General features: G+C 52.8%; 1 protein-coding gene across 1 annotated transcript in view; it reads right to left on the bottom strand.

Annotated features, from left to right (window-relative positions):
- The window catches only part of HMCN2 (hemicentin 2), a 119,860-nt gene extending 94,689 nt beyond the window's left edge, over nucleotides 1-25,171 (bottom strand). The window contains exons 1-10 of the mRNA XM_074973993.1: nucleotides 25,150-25,171; nucleotides 15,158-15,562; nucleotides 10,678-10,748; nucleotides 8,143-8,301; nucleotides 7,636-7,758; nucleotides 4,428-4,599; nucleotides 3,049-3,155; nucleotides 1,944-2,064; nucleotides 1,126-1,389; nucleotides 21-165 (exon numbers count right to left, since the gene is read on the bottom strand). Coding sequence (XP_074830094.1) covers nucleotides 21-165; nucleotides 1,126-1,389; nucleotides 1,944-2,064; nucleotides 3,049-3,155; nucleotides 4,428-4,599; nucleotides 7,636-7,758; nucleotides 8,143-8,301; nucleotides 10,678-10,748; nucleotides 15,158-15,562; nucleotides 25,150-25,171 — 1,589 coding nt within the window. The remainder of the gene's footprint in view (nucleotides 1-20; nucleotides 166-1,125; nucleotides 1,390-1,943; nucleotides 2,065-3,048; nucleotides 3,156-4,427; nucleotides 4,600-7,635; nucleotides 7,759-8,142; nucleotides 8,302-10,677; nucleotides 10,749-15,157; nucleotides 15,563-25,149) is intronic.
- Nucleotides 25,172-25,491: the final 320 nt, after the last annotated feature.

The raw sequence follows: 25,491 nt of genomic DNA, 5'->3' as shown, positions 1-25,491 counted from the left end.
CAGTAGAGCCTGAGACTTACGTGAAAAGTTGATCCTTTCCAAGCATCTCCCCACCACGGCTGAGCTTCAGTTGGAAGGGGATCTCGCTCTGGGCAGAGCAGCTGATCAGCAGTGACTGATTGTGATAAGCCTGGATTTTACTGGGCATGTTCACTTTGGGTAGACCTGGGTGGTGGGGACAGGCATGGGGTAAAAAGAAAGAGAAAGAGAAAGAGAGAGACTCCCTAATTCTCAGAAACAGAACATTGAAAATTTGATTAGGGAGAGGAAAAAAAAATAACCATGAAAAAAACCAAACTGGACCCCTGTGTTGAAATGGAACGGTCTTTCCTTTAAAGAATGAGCAGCCCCTGACTGGCTTTCTCCTAATAACTCACTATAAGAAGCTAAAGTTAGGGCCTCATTCGGTAAGGCACAGGTCCTGCTGTAATGATGTTTACTTGCAGTATATTCTGCAGACATTAGATCTCTGTGTGCTCTATAGAGTACTAGAGAGGGTGTGGTTCTGGTAAACAATGGAGACGAAGCTGGATCTCAAAGCTGTGTAGAAACCTGTTTGTTCATGGTTCTAATTGCAGCTGTTTGGGTTTAATAAATACCTCCTGTCTGCGAAAGGCTGTGATTCCATAGTCTATTATGACACTGGCTACTCCTCCCTCTCTGGGCAGTTATATCATACATATCACTGCAATACCTGCTTCACCTCTGCTTTCAAATAGCAGCCTCACTCCTTGAGCCACATAGGACAAGCTTCTCCCTAACCTTGTCTGTACATTTATACTAAACGTGTAACTGGCTATGCCTCCTCAAAACAGAGCAGGCAGCTACAAACCCTTCTCCCAGAAGAGGGCTAGGTTTTGTGCTCCTGGAAAGAAGTTGGACAGATGAACCCCGCAAGGTAGGTGGGGTTCTACCATGGAGGGAGTATTAGAGAAATGTCCGTTCAGAACCTGGGACATTACACCTACCTCCAGCCCTTTCCTGGGTGATTTCAGGTACCTGCTTGTAAGAGGAATAAAAGCTGGTTGGCCTATTCCCGATGCTACTCTACGAGCTACAGAAAGGCATCAAGCCAGCAGCTCCAAACCTCTTCCCGCTGGGACCGTACAAGCCAGAGTTGCTCACCTGGGACCACACTGGTGTAGGCGACTCCCGATACACGCTGCAATGGGTGTCCATCTGGGTCTTCCCCTGTCACTTTCAGCAAGAAGCTTCCCATGGGTGCCTGGAATTGGGGTCCCACCCAGAGCTGGCTGGAGGAGTCATTGGAGAAAGGCCGCGTCGGCAGGGAGACGAGGGGCCGGCCAGAGCTGTCATACAGCTCCACGCCCTTCAGGTGCCCTGGAGGCTCCAAGCCAGTGCAGTTAATCAGCACAGAGACAGGAAGCCCTGCAGAGACAGGGGAAGGCAGCGGGGAGAGCAAGGAATGGGACTGCATCCAGGACAGTCATTGTAAAGCACTGTTACCTTTCCTCTCTGCTGCAAACATCACCCCTATTATTCAGCAGCTGGGATCACTGCTTTCCATGCTCATCTCATCGTTACCTTGGGCTCCCCTGCCTGTCTGCAGCCACCTGCTGTCTCATTTTATACTTCGACTGCAGGCTCCTTGGGGCAGGGACTGCGTTTGTTCTACGTTTGTACAGTGCCTAGCACAATGAGGCCCTGCTCTATGGTTGGGACCCCTAGGCACTGCCGCCGTATAAACAATAGCGCCTGCTGGCTCCAGGCTGGATTGCTGCAACACACTCCACTCGGAGCTGCTCCGAAGGCCACTCGAAGCTTCAGCAAACGTGGAACAGAGCAGCTTGCCCTGGAGCCCAGCAAAGCAGCGGGAGCCCACTTATCTTCGGCTCCATTCGCTCTCTAGCACGCCGCGTCTTACGGACCCCACTGCCCCCTCCACACACACGCACGCACACCATGGGAAGAGCAGGAGGTACCATGCACAGGCCGCTCTCTGGGGTGGTTTAGGTCGAACGTAGGTTGGTGGGAAAAGCTGGCTCGGAAACGGATGGCACTGACGCCCGTGATTCTCACTGAGTGGCGGCCGCTGCTCTGGATCTGAAAGCAGCAAACAGAGAGGTCACGTCATCAAGTGTAGAAAGGGGGTAGCTCTGACTCCTGAAGCTGCCCACCATGCAGGATCAAGGGGTAGGGGAGAAGGGAGAGGCTGCAGTAAGCTGCAGACAGACCTTTTTAGTAGCCTGCATTCTGGGCAGGCACACACTTCCTTCTGCAGCCCTGGAGAGCCACAATGGGATCGGAGTGACAGAACGAGTGGAACCGTGGGGGGAATCTTTATGTTCAGTGAAGCCAAATTCTCTGTTGCAAATGGGAGCATTTCCATTACTTCAATGGAGTTTCACCCCGACACCTGTAGAGAAGCTGGCCCTCGGACTTTTAGAGTTGACTTCAAAGTGCCCTTAACCAATTGACACCTTCCTGAGAAGTCCCATGCCCCTATTTATTCAGGGCACTTGGCTTTCCTTAGAACCCCATGAAATATTCCCGGTGGCCAGCCCATTGCCTTCCAGAGTGGAGCTGGTGGTGGAAGGGGAAAACCCAGCCCCTGGGTCAGCCTCCCTTCCTGCATCAGGGCTGAAGTTATCACAAGGGACCCAGCTCCCAGAGGGGGCAGGGGACTAGGGAGGCAACACTTGGGTGCTACAGGGAAGGGTGCTCAGGCTGGAACCAGTCAATGAGGCAGCTGCAGCGTCTCCACCCTAGAGAGGGGATAGGCCCTGGGGAGCAAGCTGGGGACGAGACACCAAAGTTGCGTTCTATACATTTCTCCACGTCTCTTGGCACGTGGAGAACCTCTCAGGCAAAGGGGTTTGCCTGCTCTAGGATCATAGAATCATAGAATATCAGGGTTGGAAGGGACCCCAGAAGGTCATCTAGTCCAACCCCCTGCTTGAAGCAGGACCAATTCCCAGTTAAATCATCCCAGCCAGGGCTTTGTCAAGCCTGACCTTAAAAACCTCTAAGGAAGGATCTGGCCTAGATAGGCCCCTGGCCCAGCAATTCCTTTCGCTTCCATCCTACCTTGACTGACCACACGCCCGGCCAGTGAGGCTTGACGGTCAGCACCTTGGCGGAGTTCGGGATGTTGAGGTGTTCCTCCAGGCCCCAGCCTTTCTGAAGGATCTTCCCTGCACCGGCAAGCGGAATCCTTGGGTTAGCGCCTCCTGCTTCCCGCTCACCCGTCCCAGGAAGGACGGCCCACCCCCGCTACATCCAATAGTTGGTGGCTTTCCAACAAGCCATGCCCGACGCATCTGCCCATTACGGCCTGCCCAGGACAGAGGAAGGCAGAAGCCCAGTCTTCGAGTTGCCCGTTCTCGGCAGGAGTCTGTTTGCATCACAGCCTCCAGGGCCGCCTTCTGCCCATAGCCCCGAATGGCTAGCAGTGGGCTCAGCATTGTATTCCCACACCTGACAAGCCTACAAAGCTTTCTCCTCCCACCAGGTTTTAGCGCCACTTCCGACATTACGGCTCCCTCCACAGACCCTGTGCCCCTGGAGAAAGCAGCCCGGGATCCCAGCTCTCTCCAACCCAAGCCCTGCCACGCTAGCTAGCCGCTCCTTTTCCATTTTTGCTGGAGGTTGCTCATCTTTCCCTCACCCTCTTCTCTAAGGAGAGACACCCATCCAGCCCGCTGCCCTTCCTCCTCCTGCGTATGACCACACATCCACCTACCCACATTTCCCTCTGCTCATTCTAAACCCTCAGTATTCACGGCCTCTCGGTCCCTTCCACGGGACCCGGTCAGCTGGGAGGGTCTCTCGTTCACCCATGCTGCCTATCTATCTGCACCGCTCCCTTCCCAGCTCCGAGCCCCCATATCACTTCTCTTTAACCCTCATCCTCCTGGTCTCCCTCGTGTCCTCAGCGCTCTCTGCAGGTCGTTTGCTCACACCGTGCGTTGACAATGCTTGGGGAAAGCCAGCCACGTGGGGTAATTTCAGTGGCTGAGGAGCAGTTACTGTCAATCAGCAGTTGTCAACTGACAGCTGGGAAGAAAGGCCCGGAAGGGATAGGGGAAAAGCAGCTCTTACAAAATTAAAGTATGAATTTAACATGGCAGAGGGGAAGGGACACACTTGGGAGCTTAACGAGGTCTTTGCAGCTCATTACTTTTTGCTGAACAGATTTTTGCCCTGTGGCTCGTCTCCCTCAGTGCAGCTCAGCTTGGTTATTTCCTGGCCTCAGTCTCCCATTCGCTCATCAAACGAGCCCCTGGTCGGGTCCCCAAAAGGGACTGAACTCAGGACCTTTTTAGCTCTAAACCTCAGCTCTCTGCTGCTTGGGCCAGTGGACCCGCAGCTGACATAGGCTGCTCACTAGGCTCTCACCATAGCCGGAACTGTCCTCCCCCTGCCCGAGGTTGGGACCCGCTTGCTGACAACGCCCTGGGACATACCTGCCGGATCCCTGACTTCGATCTCTGGAGCGGGGCCGCTCACGGAGATGGTGACTTCCTTCAGGCTGGGGTCAAAGGGAACCAGCCAGGTGTGCTCTCCCCCCTGCTCGTGGTCTGTGGACAGCAGGTGGACTTTGGAGGCCTGGATAGCCTCTTCTACCCATTTCAGCACCTACGGGGCAGAGAGGGTGACATGGAGCAGGGACATAGGACTGGAAGGCGCCTCAAATGCAAAACATGGTCCCCTCCTATCATAGGCCACCCCACCGTAAACCCAGGATGCTCTCTGGTGTGCCGGGATGCACAGACATTGAGATATTGGGAGGGGGCCTGCTGTCAGGGCTGTTGCTCCTGGTTACCTCTCCCCCGAAGGTGCAGAGGTGGTAAGAGTCCAGGCACAAACTAGGCGGGGGGATACACACTGTACGTATACAGAGATTAGTTCAGTCACGTGAACAGGAGGGACCGAGCCTTCTCGAGATTCACCACCAAGATCTTGAGCAACAACTCAACTGGAGGGCAAGGCCTGGCTCCTCCAGCCCCATGGGAAAGCCTTTAATGGGCACCGCACCCCTCCCCAGCCATCCTGGTGCCATGAGGTGCACATCGTGCGCTCTCCCACGGGGAGGAAAGCAGGCTAGGAAGCGCACAGACCTGTATCAGAACCTGCACCACGCCCAAGGGCCAAGACAAACGCATTTGGACAGCCCAGTATATGCAACGTGGGGAGCTCCTGGGACGCTGCAGGGTGGGGCTGAGCAGGGGGGTGGTGTGCAGGGGAGATGGGACAGCCAGAGCAGACAGCACAGGACAGAGCCAGGCTCCTTAGCATGTTCTTTGCTCCTCCCCACCCTTGCTCACACCTGCCCCTCCCCCCCTTGCTCACACCTGACCCTCCCTTTCCCCTTCAGTTTCACTCCTTGCACCGTTTTCTTTGTTCCCGTAAAAAAAGAAAAACAACCTGCTTGGGAAAGTCCTGCAGGGGATCGAGTGCCGGAGCCCAGCCCCTGCTCCCTGTGGGCCCTGCGCCCAGAGAAGTGACAGGACCGGGGGGAGGTTAGATATGGACACAGAAATCCAGCTCCGGTTCCTCCCCTTGCCCAAGGGAAGAACCAGTCTAAGGGAGCCCCTCGATCTCCAGAGCGGAGCTCAGCTGGCAACAGGAAACTCCTGACTGGCTACCAGTGCTGACCCCAGCCTGCTCCTAGCCAGAAGGACGGTGCAGGACTTCGGGTGATTGCAGTCCCAGCTCCTGGCACTCAGGAGACCTGGATTCAACTCCACGCTCTGTCACAGGCTTGAGTGTGACCTTGGGCAAGCGACTAGTCTCTGTGCTGCGCTTTGCCACCTATGCAATGGGGCCAATAGTCCTGCCCTACCTCACAGGGGGTGGTGACGATAAATACACTACAAGCTGCGGGATGCTCAGGGACTGGGGTACCATTACTTTGGTAACAGGGACCCGCCTGAGTACCATAGATAGCATGTCACACCTCATACACAAATGCAAGATACAACGGCATTTACTGGTCCCATCGGTCCCTGCAGCTGGGTCCAGAGAATGGGAACAAGGAAACCAGTCTTTGCACAGAATTAAGGGCCAAATCCTCAACCTGACAGGGCTCCAGTGATTGACACGGCATCTGAGGATCCAGCCTTAACTGTTTATCCCGAACATGCTGTTTTCCAGGTGCTGGAGCAGGGAGGGAGGCAGGGTGCAGGAAAAGGAGACAGCAGCAAGGGCTGATCCTTTCCAGTTACAAAGCAAACACACACACTTGCTGATGTTAGAGGAATTAAAGATTCTGGCGTAATTGTTATTGCCAGATGGCTCCCACTCAGCCGCTCGGAGCAGATGAGTGATTAGCCCGCCCCTTGCCCACGGGAATACTGTGCAAGAGCCAGCCGCCAGGAAGGGGGAGGAAGGGAGGCAGAAGGAGACCTCACCGCTCCAAACCTGTTGCTGTTAATAGTTAGACGGACGCTGGGCTCCTGCTCTCCAAGCGCTTCACAGACCAGCCGGGTCAAGACCGTCAAAGGCAGGAGTCTAAAGTCAGGCTCCATAGTTAGGGACCTGTCTGATTTTCAAAGGTGTGGAGCCCCCAACAGCTCCCACCGCGGTCCTGGGTTTAAGGTCTTGGCCTTACTCCTCCACACCCCAGGGGTGGTATCGTCTTCATGCTACAGACGGGGAAATGGAGGCCCAAAGAAGTGGAAGCACTTAACCCAGGATCACGCAGCTAGCCTGCGAGGCAACCAGAAACAGACCCCAGGTCTACAGACTCCCAGGCTCCTGCGTTAGCCCTGAGACAACCATCTTCTTCAGTCCCCCGGAGCGGGGACAGCGGATTAGATGGGCACTGAGGCTTTGCTCCTGAATGCCCAAACCTCCAGGAAGTCCCTAAGGGATAACAATCCATGGCATGTCAATCTAAGCCACTAATGTGATGACAAGTAAAGACAAAAGAGCCTTGCATTGCTAACTTGATGAGGCCACCTGAACTAAAGGGGATCGACAGCATCAAACCAGCGAAGGAGAGAGGCCTCTGATCATCATGATCTTATCATGCCATCCCAGCCACCCAAAACATAAAGGAGACTGTGAAAACCATCCAAGTCTTCCATTCTCGCAGGCAGGGTCATTGTAGCCGCGCTGGTCCCAGGATACTAGAGAGACAAGGTGTGGGAGATACTAGCTTTTATTGGACCAGCTTCTATTGCTGAGACAAACAAGCTTTTAAGCTACACAGAGCTCTTCTTCGGACCTGGGAAAGGTACTCGGAGTGTCACAGCTAAATACAGGGTGGAACAGATTGTTTAGCATAAGTTAACACATATTTCAAGGGACCATGCAAGGTGAAGTGGGCCATTAATACCCCTCCAGTAATCGGGGCGGGGAGGGGTGTAAAGGCTGGGGGCTGGGTTATAGATTGTTGTAATGAGCCATAAATCACGTGTCTCTGTACAGCCCATGATTTTTAGTATCTAGCGAAGTTATGAATTTAAACTCCCAGGCTCATCTTTTGAAGGCATTGGGCAGGTTTCCTTTGCGGACGAGGACTGAGAGGTCAGATAGGGAGCGATCACTCTGTGAAAAGTGTTCACCCACAGGTGACAGGGCGTTTTTGTCTTTTAGCGTTTCTCTGCGTGAGTTCATTTGAGAGCACAGATGCTCACAAGTAACAAAATTCAGGTCTTTTCCACTCACCTCCTTCACCTGTTGTTTATCCAGATGGAATATCTGCCCAGAGCTGGTAGCCGCAATTTCTTCGTACACTCGATACCCAGGGTGGCTTCTGTCCCCGCAATCCCCCGTTAGCACGAACACAACCTGCCACAGAGAAATGCACGACAGCAAACCAAGTCAGAAGAGACTCCAACCAGCCATCCGCACACCTCCCCCACTGGCAGCAGGTTGGCATGTGCCAACCACAAGGTGAACAAACAGTTACGAGCGTGCTCCGGGTCTATATATATATGTCAAGAGCTAGCCAACAGAAAACGTACCAGCAGACGGAGGTAAAGAATACATGGCATTGTTTATAGGTTTTATAGGACCAGTACAGTTGGGTACTGTTGTGCTTTGCAAAAGGCTTCCTTTGCATGGCTCTTCGCCACCTTGTGGGCTCAGGGAGCGGATGTTCAGTGGCTCCTGGGTCACAGAGAAGGGACATCTCCTGGGAACGCAGCTGCAAGCCAGTAGCCGGACTCTCACCTGGGACTGTTTGTGCTGCAGGAGCTGCAGCAACTCCTGCTTGCGCTTGTAGTCTTTGGCCCGAGCGTCCGAGAACACATAGATGAACGATCCCGGGTGCGAGACCTCCACAGCCAGCTGGATGGCTCCGACGCTCATCTCCGGGCAATCCCCTCCGCCCTGCAGCCAAAGAGCCCATTAGGAAACCCGAGTAATCCTAACGGAGCCCAAAGTGAGGGCCACAGGAATCAACCTGGGGTGGGACGCCATTTCCATTAGGGAGGGGAAAACTTGCTGAGACCACGTGCCCCACCATGATCACTGCCTCACCTTCCAAGAGTTCAGTGAGCAATGCCTGCTCTGCCCTGGGCATATATCCTGAGCCCGGAAAGCCCCTAGTGCGGACAGGCACAGTTGCCATTTGACTGGCAGTGCTTGGACACAGGTAGGCACCACAGGTGCAAACAGCAGCGCCACCTGGCTGCACAGGTGCCACGTCACAGGCTGCTGGAATGAAGCTAAAGGCAGGAGCCGCACTCGGTGTCCCACCCTGCACTTCAGAAACGCTAGGGGATCCCAGCAGACTCGTGCCTTTTTCAGACACCAAAATTCCACTTCTGAGTCGCTTATAAAGGGTTAATAAATGATCAATCGATGTTGTAATCAACAGTTAATTATAGACCGTCACAGAGACCAACAGGTTGCTGGTAACCATCTTTAACACCTTCGACCGACGTGCTGGTGACCTCGGATAACACACACTACTCCTGCCTGTAACCCGCTTGCAACCCCGATGAATCATTCACAAATGGACCCTTCATGCAAAGCATGCGCAGTGCAAACACATGGTGACTAGAGATGCCAGCTCCTGGTGGCCTCCAAGGCAGCTCAGCAACAGAGTCATCTAACCTCCCAGGGCTTCCCAGCCTTCCCTCCAGTGTGACAGTTTCACCTCACACACAGAGGAAAACAGAATCTAATTGCCAGCTTTCCTACGGGCCTGGGAAGAGACGCTCATTTAGGGGCCTCCAGCTGACGTAGACCATAGAGAGGGGAGTTCAACAGACCGCTCAGCTATAACCAAGCCATGCCAGGCAGCCAGTTATTACTTACACAATAATAATACAGAATATCTTGTATAGCACTTTGCACCTCGAAGGACCCTAAAGATCACGTCCTGCTCTCAGAGGACAGAGATAAATGCATCATTCAAGGTTATGAATATCTACGCACGAGTCACTTCCTCTGTCGCCAAAATGCAGCTCTCTCTGCAGTGGAACGCAGTGGGTGTATAACTTTCCGTTTCTGACAGAAATGTTCAATTTATTGCATCTGAAGAAGTGGGGTTTTTACCCACGAAAGCTTATGCCCAAATAAATCTGCTAGTCTCTAAGGTGCCACCAGACTCCTCCTTGCTTTTGTGGATACAGACTAACAAGGCTGCCCCTCTGATATTTATTGGTTTTGGTTTTTCAATCCAAACCTGAACGTTTTTAGTTTGGGGGTTTGCAGTAAAAACTTGAACATATCTGGGGGAAATATTCAATGAAAAAACAAACAAACAAAAATTGTTTTCAGCTAAACTTTATGTGGGAGGGAGAAAAATCATGTCTGGAACAACTCCAGTAGCTCCCCAAGCCGGACCCTAGGCAGGACCCCTGCTCACGCAAAGAGCTCCCAGCCAGGATCTAGAATAACCAGGGGCGGGCAAGGCCTCAGGTCTAAGTCTCATCCAAAGATGGTACCTGCAGCAACAGAGCCCCCCCCCCGCCCCCGACATCTTGCTGGGGCACTGACCACACCAGGCCCCCTCACCGCTCCCCAGGGTCTCTCCTGACCAGCGCAGAGCTGCTCTCTGCTCTCCCCCACCCCTCAGGAGCCTAAGGCACAGCATGCGCATTGGGAGCACGTCGGGGGCATCGCCAGGACATTCCCACACCTCAGCTATTCTCCAATAAGGGGCAGCTGGGCACACCCTGAGGCTGCTCCACATCTGTGCTGGGAGTTGAACTTGTCCCCAGTAGCACCAGCATTAGCCCCTCTCTTTCCCTGCCCGGGGCGTAGAAATGCATCTCCCTTAAGAGTGACAAGTGTCACCAGAATTCCCGGCTGCACCCAGTCGCACGTGGCAGGGAGGATCCAGGTAGCGCTGTTGGAGGATGCTCCTAGTTATTTTTAAAGGTAATGACAAAGCCGAATTCTTTCCTCTGCTTGCACTTTGGTTGTGAATACCTCCCTTAATTAAAGGTTGGTTCCGAGAGAGAGTGCATTGCGCTTGTAGCTTTGTGATAACACTAAAACCTGATGCTTTAAAATGCCAGCTGTCGCACAGGAACACAGTGCCTCTCTTACAAAGGGAGGCAAGGTGGCTCCATGGTTGCTTGGCTTAGGAGTTATGCTCCTTGGCATCTGGGGCTTCTTTGCCACCCGCTAAGGGTTACATTCCAACCAAACAAGCTGGGTTTCCGAACTGGCCACACTTGGGTTTCAAATACCAGTTGCCATAGGCCACTAGCCAACAATGTACAGATATTAAGATGGGGCAGTCAACTGTACCTGAACGTAGAGACCTCTGAGCTCTCTCTGGAATTCCTCGGGATCTGCTGTGAGGGTCGCTGGTCCAACCTCTGCCAAAGATATCGAGACAGCAGATATCAGTGCTTCCTCCTCTCTGGGCACAAGTCTGCAATCTTCCTTCTCTCTCTCCCTCATATTAAGTTTCCCTATATCAGCCTCACTAGGCCTATGAAAGAGACAAGGTGGGCGAGGTAATATCTTTTACTGAACCAACCTCTGCTGGTGAAAGAGACAAACTTCCAAGCTACACAGAGCTCTTCACCCGCCTTGTCTCTCTAGTATCCTGGGCCCAGCATGGCTACAACACCACCGCAAATACCAAAAGGCCTGTGTTAGTTCCTGCCTGTCCTCAGAAACCTGCATCAGAAACTGTAGCTTTCTTTCAAAGAACACTCCCTTCCCATTGGACGAACGCTGGGTCTCCTTTACTGGGCTGGTGGATGATGGCTCGGCCAGTCTGTGCTTTTCCACGGTGGCCACCATCCCGGGTGGGATTGAGAGGTAATCTCCCCTCCAGAGTCCCAAAAGAGCAGCCCTGTAGTGGGACACTTTCTAGATTACAGGCTATTTAGGTCTCATCCACATTGAAGCAGGACTGTGTTATGCCCCCATGCGGCTTGGTCTTGCAAAGGGGACCAAGCCAGGCACTCAGGCACCAAGCCAGCGCTGAAGGCCAGTCTGCAGCTTTGCTGCTCTGGTACCAGAGCTAAGGAAGTTAAAGCCGGCTCGGGCGGAGCACACCCCGCGACGGCAGCGGAGACAGACCCTTTGTTGACAGAGGGTTGGAATTCAGGAGCTGCTGGCTCACGCCACAAGAGCAGATTCCATCACACTTAGGGTATGTCTACACTGCAGGGAGACACCCGCAGCTGGCCCATGCAGCTCTGGGACTCTCCCACTTCACAGGGTCCTATAGCCCGGGCTCCAGCCCGAGACCAGATGTCTTCATTGCAATTAAACAGCCCCGCAGCCTGAGTCAGCAGGCACAGGCCCAGCCATGGGTTTTTAACTGCAGTGTAGACATACCCTCACTGATGCAGCAGGCATCTCCCCATGTGTGCGATGCCCTTACACTGTTAACACTCCTCCACTCCGGGCCTTGCAGCTTTGGGTGAGATGGGGGATACCTTTAAAGCCTACTATTCTGCTAGTGGCTAGAGCAGGGCAGGTGGATGCACAAGCTCCCGGATTCTACTTCCTGGCTGTGTCCCTGGGCATGTCACTGCAGCCTTGTCTACAATGAGAAAACGCATCACGCTGACACATTTTAACTAATGTGGCACTAAACTCAACTCTGCCCTAGAGTTAACCACGACCAGCTCCTCACACGTTATTAAAACATGACTGCCCTTGTCCTCGTTAAAGGCAAAAATCACATTTTGCATCAAGTTAGCTAAAACAAGTTAGTTAACACAATGCACTTCCACAGGTCTACTGTGCCTCAGTTTCCCCACTGCTCTCTGGGGGTTAAGAGAACCTACCTGCCTCATAGGAGGGCCGTGAGTTTTAATAGAAGAGATCCTCAGATGAATGATGCCACGTTTAGGTGCAAAGAGTCATCAGCACACCGAACTCTGGCTCGGCACCAATGAGCTGGCCAAAGGCACCCCTTCCCTAGACTGGTTCTCTCTGGACATGAGACAGGCTCAGAGGCCTCTGAAATAATGTCAGTGCTCTGACTGACTTCCACAGAGACTGGAAGACTTTTCCTTCAGCTTAACGGGAGAGACAGCCAATTTACCCGGCCAGGGTGCTCCAGTTACAGCAAACCAGACGCCTGGCCTGACGAGGGACCTTGCAGCCAGACGAGTCCTGGCAAGAGGTAACCCCATCTGTTTCCATGCAAACAAATAGCTATAGCAGGACAGAGGTACCACAGGAGCTGAGGACTTCCCCCAGCCCCGTCCACCATGCCCCATCCTCCCACGCCTCCCAAGCCATTTCAGCTCTTTCCTGGATTGACAGAGACCCTCTGCTTTACAGGTGCCCTTTGTGATGGCAATGAGAGGTAATCACCCTTACAAAGCCCAAGGAGGGCAGCTCTAGGTCCGGTCTACACTGTAACCACTACCATACCAGAGGACACAGGTGCAGCCCCAGAATCCCTCCATGCTTTTAAAAGATGGTTGGCCTTGCAACATAGACAAGGCCGATCAGCACGGAAACTAGGTTACCAGACTGGGCTACAGCCTTGGACTGTAGCCTGGCTCCAGGACATAGCTAACACGCAGCTTAGTCTGGCCTAGACGACAAGACCGAGTCCTTTTGGGTAGTTATTACTGTGAGGGCAGGACCTTGGCTATGGTGTGATAGCAACAATGCACAGCACGTGCTGAGCAGACGCTGTCGGTATGAAACTTCCCAGTGTGGAGCAGCATGGGACAGAGAATGGAGGAACGGGAACTTGCTCAGTCCCCAAGTATCCCCATCTGGATGAGCCACAGAGTCAATTAATTTATCTGGGTCCATCCCACAAGGAAGAGTCACATCCGGTACCATGAGACATTCCATACACAGGACCATATTAAATGGAGTCCACTTAAATCACCTGGCCTAGAGTTCCTTGGGGCGCCGTCTCCAATGGTAACCAGTGCAGAAACACGAGCTGCCTGGATTTAATGGACAAGCCACCTGTTCTCTCTGTTACAAAAGACAGATGCATCCCCACAGATCAAGTGGATGTTAGGCTGTAAAGAGGGGCCCTGTTTCTATTTTAAGGAATGTACACAACAGATAGATGCCGGTTCATTCTAAAAATCCATTTAGTGCTTCTGACAGCTTCTCCTGCTGTCTTCAGTATTTTTAATTCAAATGTTCCTTTCTTCAGAATTGCTATTTTCTGTATGAATTTTTGGCAGAGAGCTTGTTCTTATTTGGTATGAATGATTAGCACCTCATGGATGTGTATAAAAGCAAGGACCAGTAAGAGGAGAAACTTTCATCTTTATTTAACTTAGAGCACTGCTTCCTTGTTTATTATCAGAGTTCAAATAAACAATTACGACTTCTATCCCAGTAGTGTTCTTCAGATAGAAAGACCTCAAGCTGCTCTACAAACTATACAGCTATAAGGCCTCTCTTCACCCACCCACTAAAATGCAGCCAACTCTGGGGTGGATCACAGTAACTGTAACCACGCATAGCAACAGTAGTTTGGGACATGATGTGAAGCGTATCATCCAGCAGAAAATGCAAAAGAGGATTTTTAGGGAAGCAGGATGTAATTAACCAAATTAGAATATGGCCAGGGTCCTCAGAATTAACACCATAATTAATCCTTGTGAAAAGTGACCTGTCCTCATTAATGCCCACAAGGATCAAGGTTCACATCACAGCCAGTATACACCACTTGCACTACTCTAGGGCCCTTACCATCTCGCTGGTTCTGTGCTGGCTGGAGAAGCCTACAAGGAAGCCTGGGGTCGAATTCAAGCTGCTGGCCCAAGATAAAAGCCAAGTAGCCTTGTCTTCACTGCTATTTTAACCTGCGTTAGCGGACAAGTTAAGGACACGCTTTTGGCAGTGCAGACACAGCCTTGACTGCGTCACCAATACCCCCCCCCCCCCCCCGCCCTGCAGCACCCAGCCTCTCTGAGGTCTTCCTTCCAAGGACAGAGCTGGCCCAACCCTGCTCCAGGTACGGGACTGGAGGAAATTGCAGTCCAAGCTGCATGGCTGTGAACTAAGCAAGGACCTGAGGCTAAAGCAATCTAAATGGGATGGTAAGGTGAGGAGAATTAGCTGTGGCAGGAATCCCCCAGGATCTGGGGAGGCTTGTTAGAATTACTTCAGGAAATTGGCAGCTTCCATCTTAGGCCCTGGCTGTCTGGGTCAGACTGATGCTTTTCAAATTTAAACTGATACTTTCTAGCCAGTGAGTCAGGTCCCAATGATTCTAGCCATATTAGCCCAACCCTGCTCTGGCTGTGTTTGGAGCATTTACCTCCCAGCTTTCCCTGTGCCTAACAAGGCTGAAAAGCTGAGGATCAGAAGGGGGACAACAGGGCAGGACAAAGTTGCCTTGAAAGGGTGGGGGACTTTGATCCTTACTAAACGCAGCTCTGTCAGTTTTCATACTGAGCCAGGGTTAAGGGAACCACATGATACTGCACATGTCACCAGTGTTTCCTATTGGATCAGAGTCCCAGATCCTCCGTACCAGGCCTTTTACGGGACCAGAACCCAGTCCCCAGAGTGAAATGGTCTCAGTATGACTGGAACCAATGGCCCTAAATTAGTGCAACGCAATGTCTTGTGCAAATGGGTCCCATATTTTGTAGCATTTTTCATAGTGGACCAGAATAATTGATTCTGGCTTAATGCAACACAGTACTTTGTCTGGACCAGAACCATGGATCCTGGTTTATTGCACTGCATTGCCCTGGACCAGAACCATGGGTCCTGGGTCAGCGCAATGCATTGTTCTCAGCAGGATTAGCGTGAACCGGAACCGCCTTACCTGGGTCATGAAAGGGGATCAGAGCATAGTTGCTAATGACTTTTGTACTCCTGCTGAGTGTCCGCTCCAAGATCCGGGATGCTCCATCCATCACCTGCACCAGGTCGTCGTACATGGAGCCAGTGACATCAAAAACAAAGGCCAAGGTGACCCCTCCAGAATCAGAAGTGGGCTCTCCAAGGCTAGAGGCCAGTAGCAGCCAAAGCCCCAGGAGGAGCCCTGCTCTGTGATGCATGGCTTGGGAGTCTTCCAACGCACAGAGACAGGTAACCCCTCTGCTCCTGCTCCTGCCTGGAGACGTGGCCCCCCAAGCCTTTGCGAGATTCCTTGCTCGGCTTCCTTCGTGCAAAATGCTCCTTCTCCAGTTTGTCCCCAGAAGAGCTGAGAATCTCCCCACAACTCTCTCTACCCCCAGGGCAAGAACAATCCCGTGCAGAGAAATCAGGCTGCCTTTTCCTTAACTACTTCTAGAGGGGCAGAGGAGAGCCCCCAGCTGCAGGCACAGCTCCCCCCCAGCCTTCCCATTCGTTCCTGGCTGCTCCCAGACATGCACTGAAACAAGTTAACCAGCTTCCAGTGCTGCTGGGCTAGTGTCCCTTTGCTAGAAGGTGCCCTCCTTGGGGGTGGGGAGACAAGACAAGGCCAGCCCTTGGAAGAAGTGCAGCCACCAACAGCTGCATGAAGGAAAATCCTCCAAAGTTCAACTTTTGCAAGGGAGAAGAAAAGCGCTTTCTGAGCAACTCCCCTGGTGAGGCGGTGGGTGGGAGCTGGAGGAAGGGGCGATTGGAAGCAGGTCCTAAAGCCCACATTATTCACTGAAATGCTAGCCTGTTCGTCTCCCCCACACCCCGACTCAAACACTCCTCTCTCAAGCCAGCAGCCACAGGCTGAATGATACAGGGGGTCAGAGGAGGACACGGGGCAAGCAGCTGAATGGATGTGGGGAGACAGGCCAAGAAGGGAAGATGTACAGGATGAGAGGACAGCTGGATGTTCGCTGAGATGTAAAGGGAGCAGCCGATGAGGCCACTCCAAGCATGCCAGGTGTATTCCCCTGAAAACACAGAACTGGGCAGATCTCTGGTGCAGCTTGAGGAGGCTGGCTGGATTCTCAGCACAAATGGCAGACACAGCCCCACAGCTAGAAAGGCCCGTAGGATGACTTAGATGTGCATGGCCTGGGAAGGGGGGTGCAGGAGAAAGCCACACCACCAGCCTCCAAGCTGCAGCCCACAGTAATAGCTTGCAAATGGTAATGCAAACACAGAGAAATGTAGAACAAGGGGTGGGGTGGGAAATGCATTCCTTGTCTGTGAAGTTATGGATCATTTAAAGCCAGGGAACAAATAATTGGGGGTGGGGCAGAGGGGGGAAGATGAAGGACCCTGTGGGCAAGATTTCTAGTCCCCTTAAAGATAAGCCACTGAGCTCTTCGGACCTTATCTGGGCCATCTGAGTAAGACACTCAGCTGTTGCTCAGGTTTCAGAGTGGTAGCCCTGTTAGTCTGTATCAGCAAAAACAAGGAGGAGTCCAATTTGTTAGTCTCTAAGGTGCGGCAAGGACTCCTAGCTGTTGCTCAATCAGTTCCTTAAGAAAGGGGATTCAGGGATTAATCATTTGCTAAGGTCAGTAGGCGAAAAGGCAAGGCAGGGAGGAAAGAGCCCCCAAGCAGTGCACTCAGTGCCTCTCTCCGTGCTTTGCAGCCAGACTCATGGAACCCTCTCTCCATTTTCTCATTCTCTGGGCCAAATTCTGATCCGAGTTCTATCAGTGCAACCCACCAGACTCGCATGGAGTGGCCTACGAGTAACAGAGCAATGTCAGATCAGAATCATAGGCCTTGTCTACACACAAGCCTGCAACCGCTCAGTTAAACTGGTGCAAACCCCTCAGTGCACACTCATTTCGGTTTAAAAGTAGCAGATTTAATCTTTAGCTTAATCCTCCCTAATCAATTTAAGATAAACCAGAATAAACCTGATTTAAACCAAAGCAAGAGTGTCCACACAGCCTTTTGTGCAGGTTTAACTAAACAGCTTTCAAATCACAAGTTAAACCCATGCAACTGTGTATGTAGAAAAGACCTTAGTGCAGCAGGGAGGCCCCCCTCCTTTTGGTTTACTTAGAGGAGACGTTTAACTTCCCTGTCACTAGTTCCTGACGCAGCACATCGTACCAAGGAAACACGGAAGAAAACAAGAAGGGAGAGATGTATGGTAATGTCAATCTTGGAAAGAGAGTCTTTAAAGAAACAAATAGGAGCACTGGGACCGTGCCAGTGTTAATGTTCACAGGCAGGGCTTGATAAAGGTCCCAGATACACCGAATCTGGTGTATGGCAGCCTCACGGATGGACGCTTCCAGGTGGGAACCATTCCTTTGTTCTTTCCACTCGGTATCCCCCCACCCTCCTCCTCAAGTCAGCCAGCAGCAATCAGCTGTGTGCTTCTGTCTAATTTACTGCTCCACCCACAAACCAGCTCCAACCTGCCTTCATCCACCCACTTCACAGAACACAATATTGTCTGCAAAGCAACAGCAAGAGGTGTTGCCCTCCTGCACTGGGATACAGCAGCTGGGCGCGTGGTCCCCTCTTCAGTTAGCAGAGCCAGGAGAATGAGCTGGGGGGTGTGGACTCGATGAACAGCCTCTAAGGCAGGAGGCTGTAACCACACCAGCAGGTGAACATCTGATGCATTGCAGGGGTCACACTTCCCAGATGGACGCTGGAGGAATGTGAAGGTGACCGATGAAGTGAGCTGTAGCTCACGAAAGCTTATGCTCAAATAAATTGGTTAGTCTCTAAGGTGCCACAAGTACTCCTTTTCTTTTTCCAGTGACAACAGACTCCATCCAATTTAATTTTTTCACTCTAGACGGCGTAGTCACAGAAACACTTGTGTCTGAACCTGCTGCATGTGGGGAAGCTGGCTGGTCTGGTGCCTTAAGAGGCTCCCTGGTATTTCGCTGGTTGTTTTCTATCAGTCACCTTCCAAAAATGCTTGGGTGGCTAATTCCCTGTAATTACCTTATCTATTGCTCCTGAGCAACTCTTTACTTCCTAGCCCCACTGGAGCCCATCAGGAGAGCAATTCCAGCCACACCTGACCCTGGCTCTTTTCCCCTTTTATTAATAAACATCTTTTTTAACCGAGCAGGATTGTTCTGCACTCAGGCCCCCTACTGAGGGGTGGTCCAAGAGCAGACATAGCCAGGCGAGGGGATTCACGTAAGGGGAGCGTCACTGTGCATGATATGACCCTCTCCAAGCATGTAGCCATCTTTTCATCGGCTGAAAAAGCCCTGGGAGGAGGAGAGAGAACATGGGTCCTAGCAGCGTGCAAGCGTTTCCAGTTCTGCTGGAAACACCGACGGGAGGTGGCAGGGCCTGAAGCCCAGTCGTTCGTTGCCTTCCCAGGGCACTTTTACTTACTTGGAAAGTAAACTGGTTTGTAGCCACAGCTTCCTCCCGGGGATGGTGGCTGCACAGGGCATGTAAAATCCACATTAGCCAGGGATGTGAGGGAAATGCAGGCCCCTGGGTCACACACCCTTTGCTTGTTCACCTCCCTCCCAGTTGGGAGCGGGTTCAACTCATGACTGCTTCTTTTCAGCAGAGCCCCAGCTTTGGGCTGTGCCCAGGAGGGGCTCCCACTCTCTCAGGAGGAAAGGGGTGCACAGAGAACCTACTTCCATGCTGTCTGTGCTCACTTTTCAGAGTAGCAGCCGTGTTAGTCTGTATCCGCAAAAAGAACAGGAGGACTCGTGGCACCTTAGAGACTAACAAATTTATTAGAGCATAAGTTTTCGTGAGCTACAGCTCACTTTGTTACCTACCGGCTTTTGCGAGCAATGCTGCCCTCTAGTGTCTGGGTCCACAGGCAGGATAAGGGACCTACGAATGCCAGCAAGGGGAGATCTTCCGGAGCCATCTGCAGCGCATGCATGCTGATCACCTCCCTGCACGCTTGCTCCCCGCCGTGCTCCTGAGTAAGGGGCTGCTTCTGGCACAGTGTAACTAAAATGAGGTTAGAGGACGATCAGCCTCAGGGAAGTGGTTTAGAACAGAGAGGTTCTCAACCTTTTCCTTTCTGAGCCCCCCTGCCCCACATGCTATAAAAACTCCATGTGACCTGTGTCACAATAACTGGTTTTCTGCATATAAAAGCCAGGGCCGGCGTTAGGGGGTAGCAAGCAGGGCAATTGCCTGGGGCCCCTCGCCACAGGGGCCCCCACAAAGCTACATTGCTCAGGCTTCAGCGTCAGCCCCCGGTGGCGGGGCTCAGGGCCCGGGGCTTCAGCCCCATGCGGTGGGACTTTGGCTTTCTGCCCTGGACCCCCGCGAGGCCGATGCTGGCCCTGCTTGGAGGCCCCCCTGAAACCTGCTCGAGGCCCCCTAGGGGGCTCTGGACTCCTGGTTGAGAATTACTGGTTTAGAGGCTTCAGCCCGTACTTTTGGGAGTGGTTAGGAGTCAGGCTTGCACATACATGCTGATTTGCACACAGACGTTTCTATGCACAGACTTTTGGCCCTTTTCCCTCCACTAGATCTCTAAGGAGACAGGCCGGCTTTAAAGCCGCTCTTGCTACAGACACCACCCCAACCAGGACCAGCACTCAATCACAGGTCTCCTGCTGGGCAGTGTGGCACTCTCACAAGGGCTGGAGATGTTTTCTAATCTATTTATATAGATATGGCACCTTCTCTGCCAAGGGAACCCCCAGTGCTTATCAGCTGGGAGGAGGACACAGCAGAAAGGAGACACAGGGGCAGTCACTAAGGACTTGCCCATGAGGGATATTATTAGTAAGCAGAAAGCAAGCCCAGCTCCATTAGGAAATAGGAGTAAGCCAGTTTTTTCCACCCTTCTCTGCCATCCCAGCAGCCTCTCTTCTAGCTCTCCCCCTGAGCAATGGGAGGGGAAGAGGGAAAGATTTAACTCTTTCTTCAGCAGGAATCAGGTCCGTGCCTGTGTCCCCTGTCAAAATGCTTGACAAACTCACTGCATCCCCAAAATGCAGTCAGGTCTGCATCTCCTCCAACCAGTGCACGTTGCACAAGTCAGGGTTGGGGCTTTCTTGGCTGAGGACACCAGGGCAAACCCCTGCTCAGGTTAGAAGTGCTGTAGGATCCGCAGGGTGAGTTTTTCCAAAGTGCTCGGTGTTGGCGTAACTCTGTTCCCCTTGACATCAATGAGAGCTTTACCAGTGCTTCCAGCGGGAGCAAAGTTAGGCCAGGGCTCAGCGCTTTTGAAAAATCCCTCCTCTGTGTCCATAAAGAACCTCTATTGTCCAGCTCTCATCAGAAAGGTCCCCTGCAGCCCCCGGCACACTGCAGGGAACTCTGTTTATGTACCTGGGAAGAATGCAGTCAACTCCTTTGGGATTTGACCCTGTGCTTGCAGGAGTTCTGTGCTTTTAGCTACATGATCCATTGGCAGGAAACCTCCCGTGAGTGCTGCATCGCAGTGCAAATCCCCCATTGCTCATGTAGATAGGGCACTGGCGTTTTCTTATTATTCGTTGTGTATATTACAAGAGCACCCAGAGATGCAGTCTGTGCCCCCTTGCGCTAGGCATTGCAATCCTGGAATGGCAGGAGTTGGCAGATGGACCTGTTACACATAGTCTTACAAGCCGTTTTTCTTAGCATGCAAGCACTGTTCAGACTGAAGAAGAGCTCCATTTCTGTCAGTTTTGTGATGCAAATTCTGTGGGAGAGCTGCGGCAGGCAGCAGGGAAGTCTGTTCTCTCCCTTAATCGAAGTAGAGTTTGTTGTTGGGGCAGAGTTCTTCTGAGGAACAGGGTGTTGTTGGATGGGCTGAGCTTACTGAATGAGAGAATTGGCTGCATCCCGTTTGTGACCACCTCTGTTCCAGGACTGGTGTATAGAGAATAAAGAAAACAGCTTACACTAATTTCTTCTTCTGAAATGCCCAGTCATCTGCTACCACTCTGCAGAGCAGAGGGGTGACAATATACTTAGTGAGAGACGGAATTTACAATCTGACTAGACATGACAACGGTTGGAGGGGCAGAGAGAGGTAGTGACTTGCCCACGGTGACATAGCGAGTCAGTAATGGAGGGATAAGACCCCTGTCTCCTGTCCCATAATTGAGTGCTTTATCCACTGATCGTGCTGCCTTCTCTGACACTTCCACACCTGGTATTGCTTTGAATAGCGTTGGACAATGCGGTAGAAATGCCAGTGGCCAGTCTACACTGGGGATCCCAGAAATGGAGCTGGAATGGTGCGAGGTTTCAGTGTAGACAGCCTAGTTGCTTAAAGCCTGAAGCCTGCACCTCTAAGCCATCTTCTCTGGACTCCCAACAATAATTAGTCACATTGTTAAGATAGAAAAGAAATCGAGATGTGCTGTGCCAAAGGATTTGCACAAGACTTTCAGGGCTTATTTCCAGAAGACTTGGCAGACTGAAATTGCAAAAGCAGTTTTAGAGGATGTTAAAAGCATAATCCATGCATGCAGCTCAGTGGCCCCTTCTCTGTCTATCCAAATTGCAAAAGCAGTTTTAGAGGATGTTAAAAGCATAATCCATGCATGCAGCTCAGTGGCCCCTTCTCTATCTATCCAAATTGCTCAAACAGACATAATGGTCGGGGAGGGAGAAGAGGAGGGACAGGGGAAGCGCAATTAGATTCTGGAAGATACAATTACAAGACATTAAAATCAAACACCATCATCAGTTGCAGCCAAACCGAGAATGCCAGCACTTTACTGCACATGCTAAGCACAGGGACTACAGGAAACAATGGCTGGAGAGCGGAACAAGATGGGGAAGGAGTATGGAGTGAAAAGGCTGCACTCATGGGCAGTGCAATGGGAAATAATAAAAGGCCAGAGCATATGGGGCAGATTAGAAGCTATCTTGGCAAAGAACAGCTACCATGGGAAAAGAATGGCTAAGACGGGGTCGACCATTACCTGCTCGTCCCAGGAAGAGTAGCTGGAAGAGAAGCATTGGGCTTGGGGGAGGATGTGTGGAAGGTTCAGGACATGCAGCAGGATCTTGGGCTGGACACCAGGAACATGGAGCAGAAGCTAAGAGCACCAGCATGAAAGAACATAAACAATCATCAGCGTGCTACAGGCAGGCAGGCCCCGGGCAGTCCCACTGTGTCCTCCATCCCCAGCACTTCTGCAAACATTGGTGAATGACACCACTGTCCTGGGCGTATGGGGGCACAGAAAGGCTCAACAATTTGCCTTCGGACACACGGGCAGCCTGCATTAGGGCCGTGGTAGAATTGCCAGCCCCGCGCTTTAACCACCAGACCGTGAACAATGGAAGCACACAGGAAAACGGCAGCCGTTCGGATCAGCTATAAAGCCTGCCAAGGGGCCCTGCCAAAGGGCCTTCTAAACTAAACACAGTCTATCAGTCTGCCAAAGGACACGTCTGTGATTGGTCTCAGGTCAGAAGGGAGGCCAGGCCAGGCCACAGCCCCCCTTGGCCTGCCACATGCAAGAGCAGTGCCCGGCATACGCGGCCTGCGAATGTGCCTAATCCACCCATGAAAGATGACGGCATAACTCCCAGGGAGAACATCTGTACTCCGCTGCCCTCACCAAACAAGAGCATCTGTCTCAGTCCATTTCTTAAGCTTGGATCTCACCAGTCCTCCCCAGCTTGTGGCCCTGCCAGGTTGTAAGTGGAGACGAACTGAATTCTGCAAGCAGGTGTATTAGTTGGTGGCCTTAAGGTGCCCAGGGGATTACGCTTTGGCAGGTTGGGGGGATGGCTGCAGGGTAGGGTTCACCCTTGTAAGGGCACTGCTGCATACTTCGGGGTGGTTGGAAAAATACTGGCAGGGAGATGCTTTTTGTCACTGCTGGGATATCAAATCTGCAGCGACATGATGGTCAGTTGTATTAACAAATACACAGGGACTCTCAGCTCCGCAGGTTACTCAGCAGGAGTAAAGCATGGCCCTAACTGAAAGAATTGTGTCTGTCTAGCACCCCGCATCCCCGCTCCCTCCCCCAGGGGGAGTTCACAGGACAGATACACGGCAGCACAGGGTCAATCTGAATATGGACAAAAGCCAGTTTTAGGAGAGCCTGCCCCTGAGGAGCTGCATTGGTTTGTGGGCTAAATGGGAGGAAGCTCAGAGAAGAGCAACTAAAGGGCCAGACAGTGAGACCCGTCCTGACACTGAATCACGCCGCACACCACGAATGGAGCTGGTGGGGCTATGGATACAGCGATGTGCCACCCAAAATTATTAGGGGGTGGGCGGCTCAGGGGGCTGGAGACAGACTCTAGCTCCTTTCTCTTCTAGGCCTGTTTGAGTCCAGCCTAAAGACAAAGCATTGCCCCAGTGTGATGCCCCTTCAGGGTCACCAGTGAAACCAAAGGAGCCTGGTGGGCTAAAGCCATCGTGTCTCCCTCTCCATCCACAGAGGGGGAAAGGGGCGCAGAGTGTAACCCCCAGCATGTGGGCAGGGTATGCTCGGCGGGTGAAGAGAGGGGGCCCCAGCATTAATCTCACAGGACTATATGAAAAGCAGAAGAGAATAACAGGATTAAAATAAAATAAAAACCACAGCAACCCCCCCACCCCCTCCCCACCCCCAGCCTCAATCCAGCCTCATTTTTCTCCAGGCTGAGAATGGATGCCACATTCCGGCCTGCAATGAGCTTGTGCCGCCCCCCCGCACCTGTACGCCCCACCCCCCCGCAGTCCTACCCTGCTCTTTTTAGAGACATGAACTAACTTGCTCCTTCTAACTGCCAACTCCCAGCAGCCTTGTTCGTTCGTGGTGCTGCACTGAGCCAGAGCGGTTAGCAGCCATTGGTGGGCAGCGAAGGATCAGCAAGGAGCCCCCATGCTTGTTACCCCCACATTTCCAGCCTGGGAGTCAAACGTGTGGCCCCGGCCCCTGCGTGCAGGCCTCGAGAGGTAAAGGCTGGAGGGGAACCCCGGAGGGAACACTAAGCCTTCGGGTTACAGCCTTTCCCCAGCTGTTGTGGTGAGGAAACCAGCAAAAGAACCCACTGGAGATTAAAGGTTATGGTGCCGCGCAATCAGACCAAAGGAATGGGAGGAGCCTAGCGTTGCCAGGTGTCCAGTTTTCGACCATAAATTCCGGTAGGAAAGGGACCTTGGTGGCTTCGGTCAGCACCACTGACCGGGCCATTAAAAGTCTGGTCGGCAGTACAGGCAGGCTCCCTACCCGGCTCCGCGCGACTCCCGGGAAGCTGTCGGCATCTCCCTCTGGCTCCTAGGCAGAGGGACGGCCACGGGGCCTCTGCGCACTGCCCCCATTCCCAGCGCCAGCTCAGCTGCTCCCATTGGCCAGGAACTGTGGCCAATGGGAGCTGAGGGGCGGTGCCTGCAGGCACCTGCAGTGTGCAGAGCCACGTGGTCGCACCTCTGCTTAGGAGCCGGAGGGAGATGCCAGCAGCTTTCTGGGAGCTGCCTGAGGTAAGTGCCGCCCACAGCCTGCACCTCCTCCTGCACCCCCACCCCGGAGCCCCCTCCTGCACCCCAAAACCCAGCCCCACCTCAGAGCCCATACCCGCAGATGGAGCCTTACCGCCACCCTCCCCCCCACACCTCAACCCCCTGCCCCAGCCGGGTGAAAATGAGTGAGTGAGGGTGGGGAAGAGTGAGTGACAGAGGGAGGGGGATGGAATGAGTGGAGCGTGGCCACAGAAAAGGGGCGGGGCAAGGGTGTTCGGTTTTCTGCAAATAGAGAGTTGGCAACCCAGGAGCCAGGTGATGTCAAAGGAGTTTGAGCACAAGGTACATAAAGAAACAGATGCAGCTGGATGAGCCCCCAGACTGATTAATGTATGAATGGGAAGAATTTACAGGAACTCATTATTTTAGGGCCTTTCTATGGACTTAATATGGCAGCCCACACTCAAATGTATTACAAAGCACATGGTCAAGTCCCCAGCCTGGAGAGATCAATGGCCTGCCATATATAAGCAGTGGCGTATTTCTCATTTGGAGAGGCTCACTTCCTCGGACATCTGGCGCCATCTATGGCCTGATCCTCAGCAGTCCTTGTTTAGCTCATTGTCCTGGAAACCCTTGTGTTGGGCTTGCCATAGGCGCCGACTCTGTGGGTGCTCCAGGGCTGGAGCACCCTCAGGGGAAAAATGGCAGCCCCCCTCCCAGCCCCTTCCCTTCCCCCCCAGTGCTTCCCGCCCGCCCGCCCCGCCCTCCTCGTGCCTCCTGCCTGCTGCAATCAGCTGTTTTGCGGCATGGAGGAGGCTGGGGAGGAGATGGGGGAGGAGTGAGGACGTGGCATGCTCGGGGGAGGGAGCGGAACGGGGTGGGAAGAGGCACAGGGGGGGTGG

The sequence above is a fragment of the Natator depressus genome, chromosome 16 (assembly GCF_965152275.1).
Source record: "Natator depressus isolate rNatDep1 chromosome 16, rNatDep2.hap1, whole genome shotgun sequence".
NCBI classification, from domain to species: domain Eukaryota; kingdom Metazoa; phylum Chordata; order Testudines; family Cheloniidae; genus Natator; species Natator depressus.
Note: the sequence above shows the minus strand (reverse complement) of the source record. Positions and strands in the feature narration are given on the sequence as shown.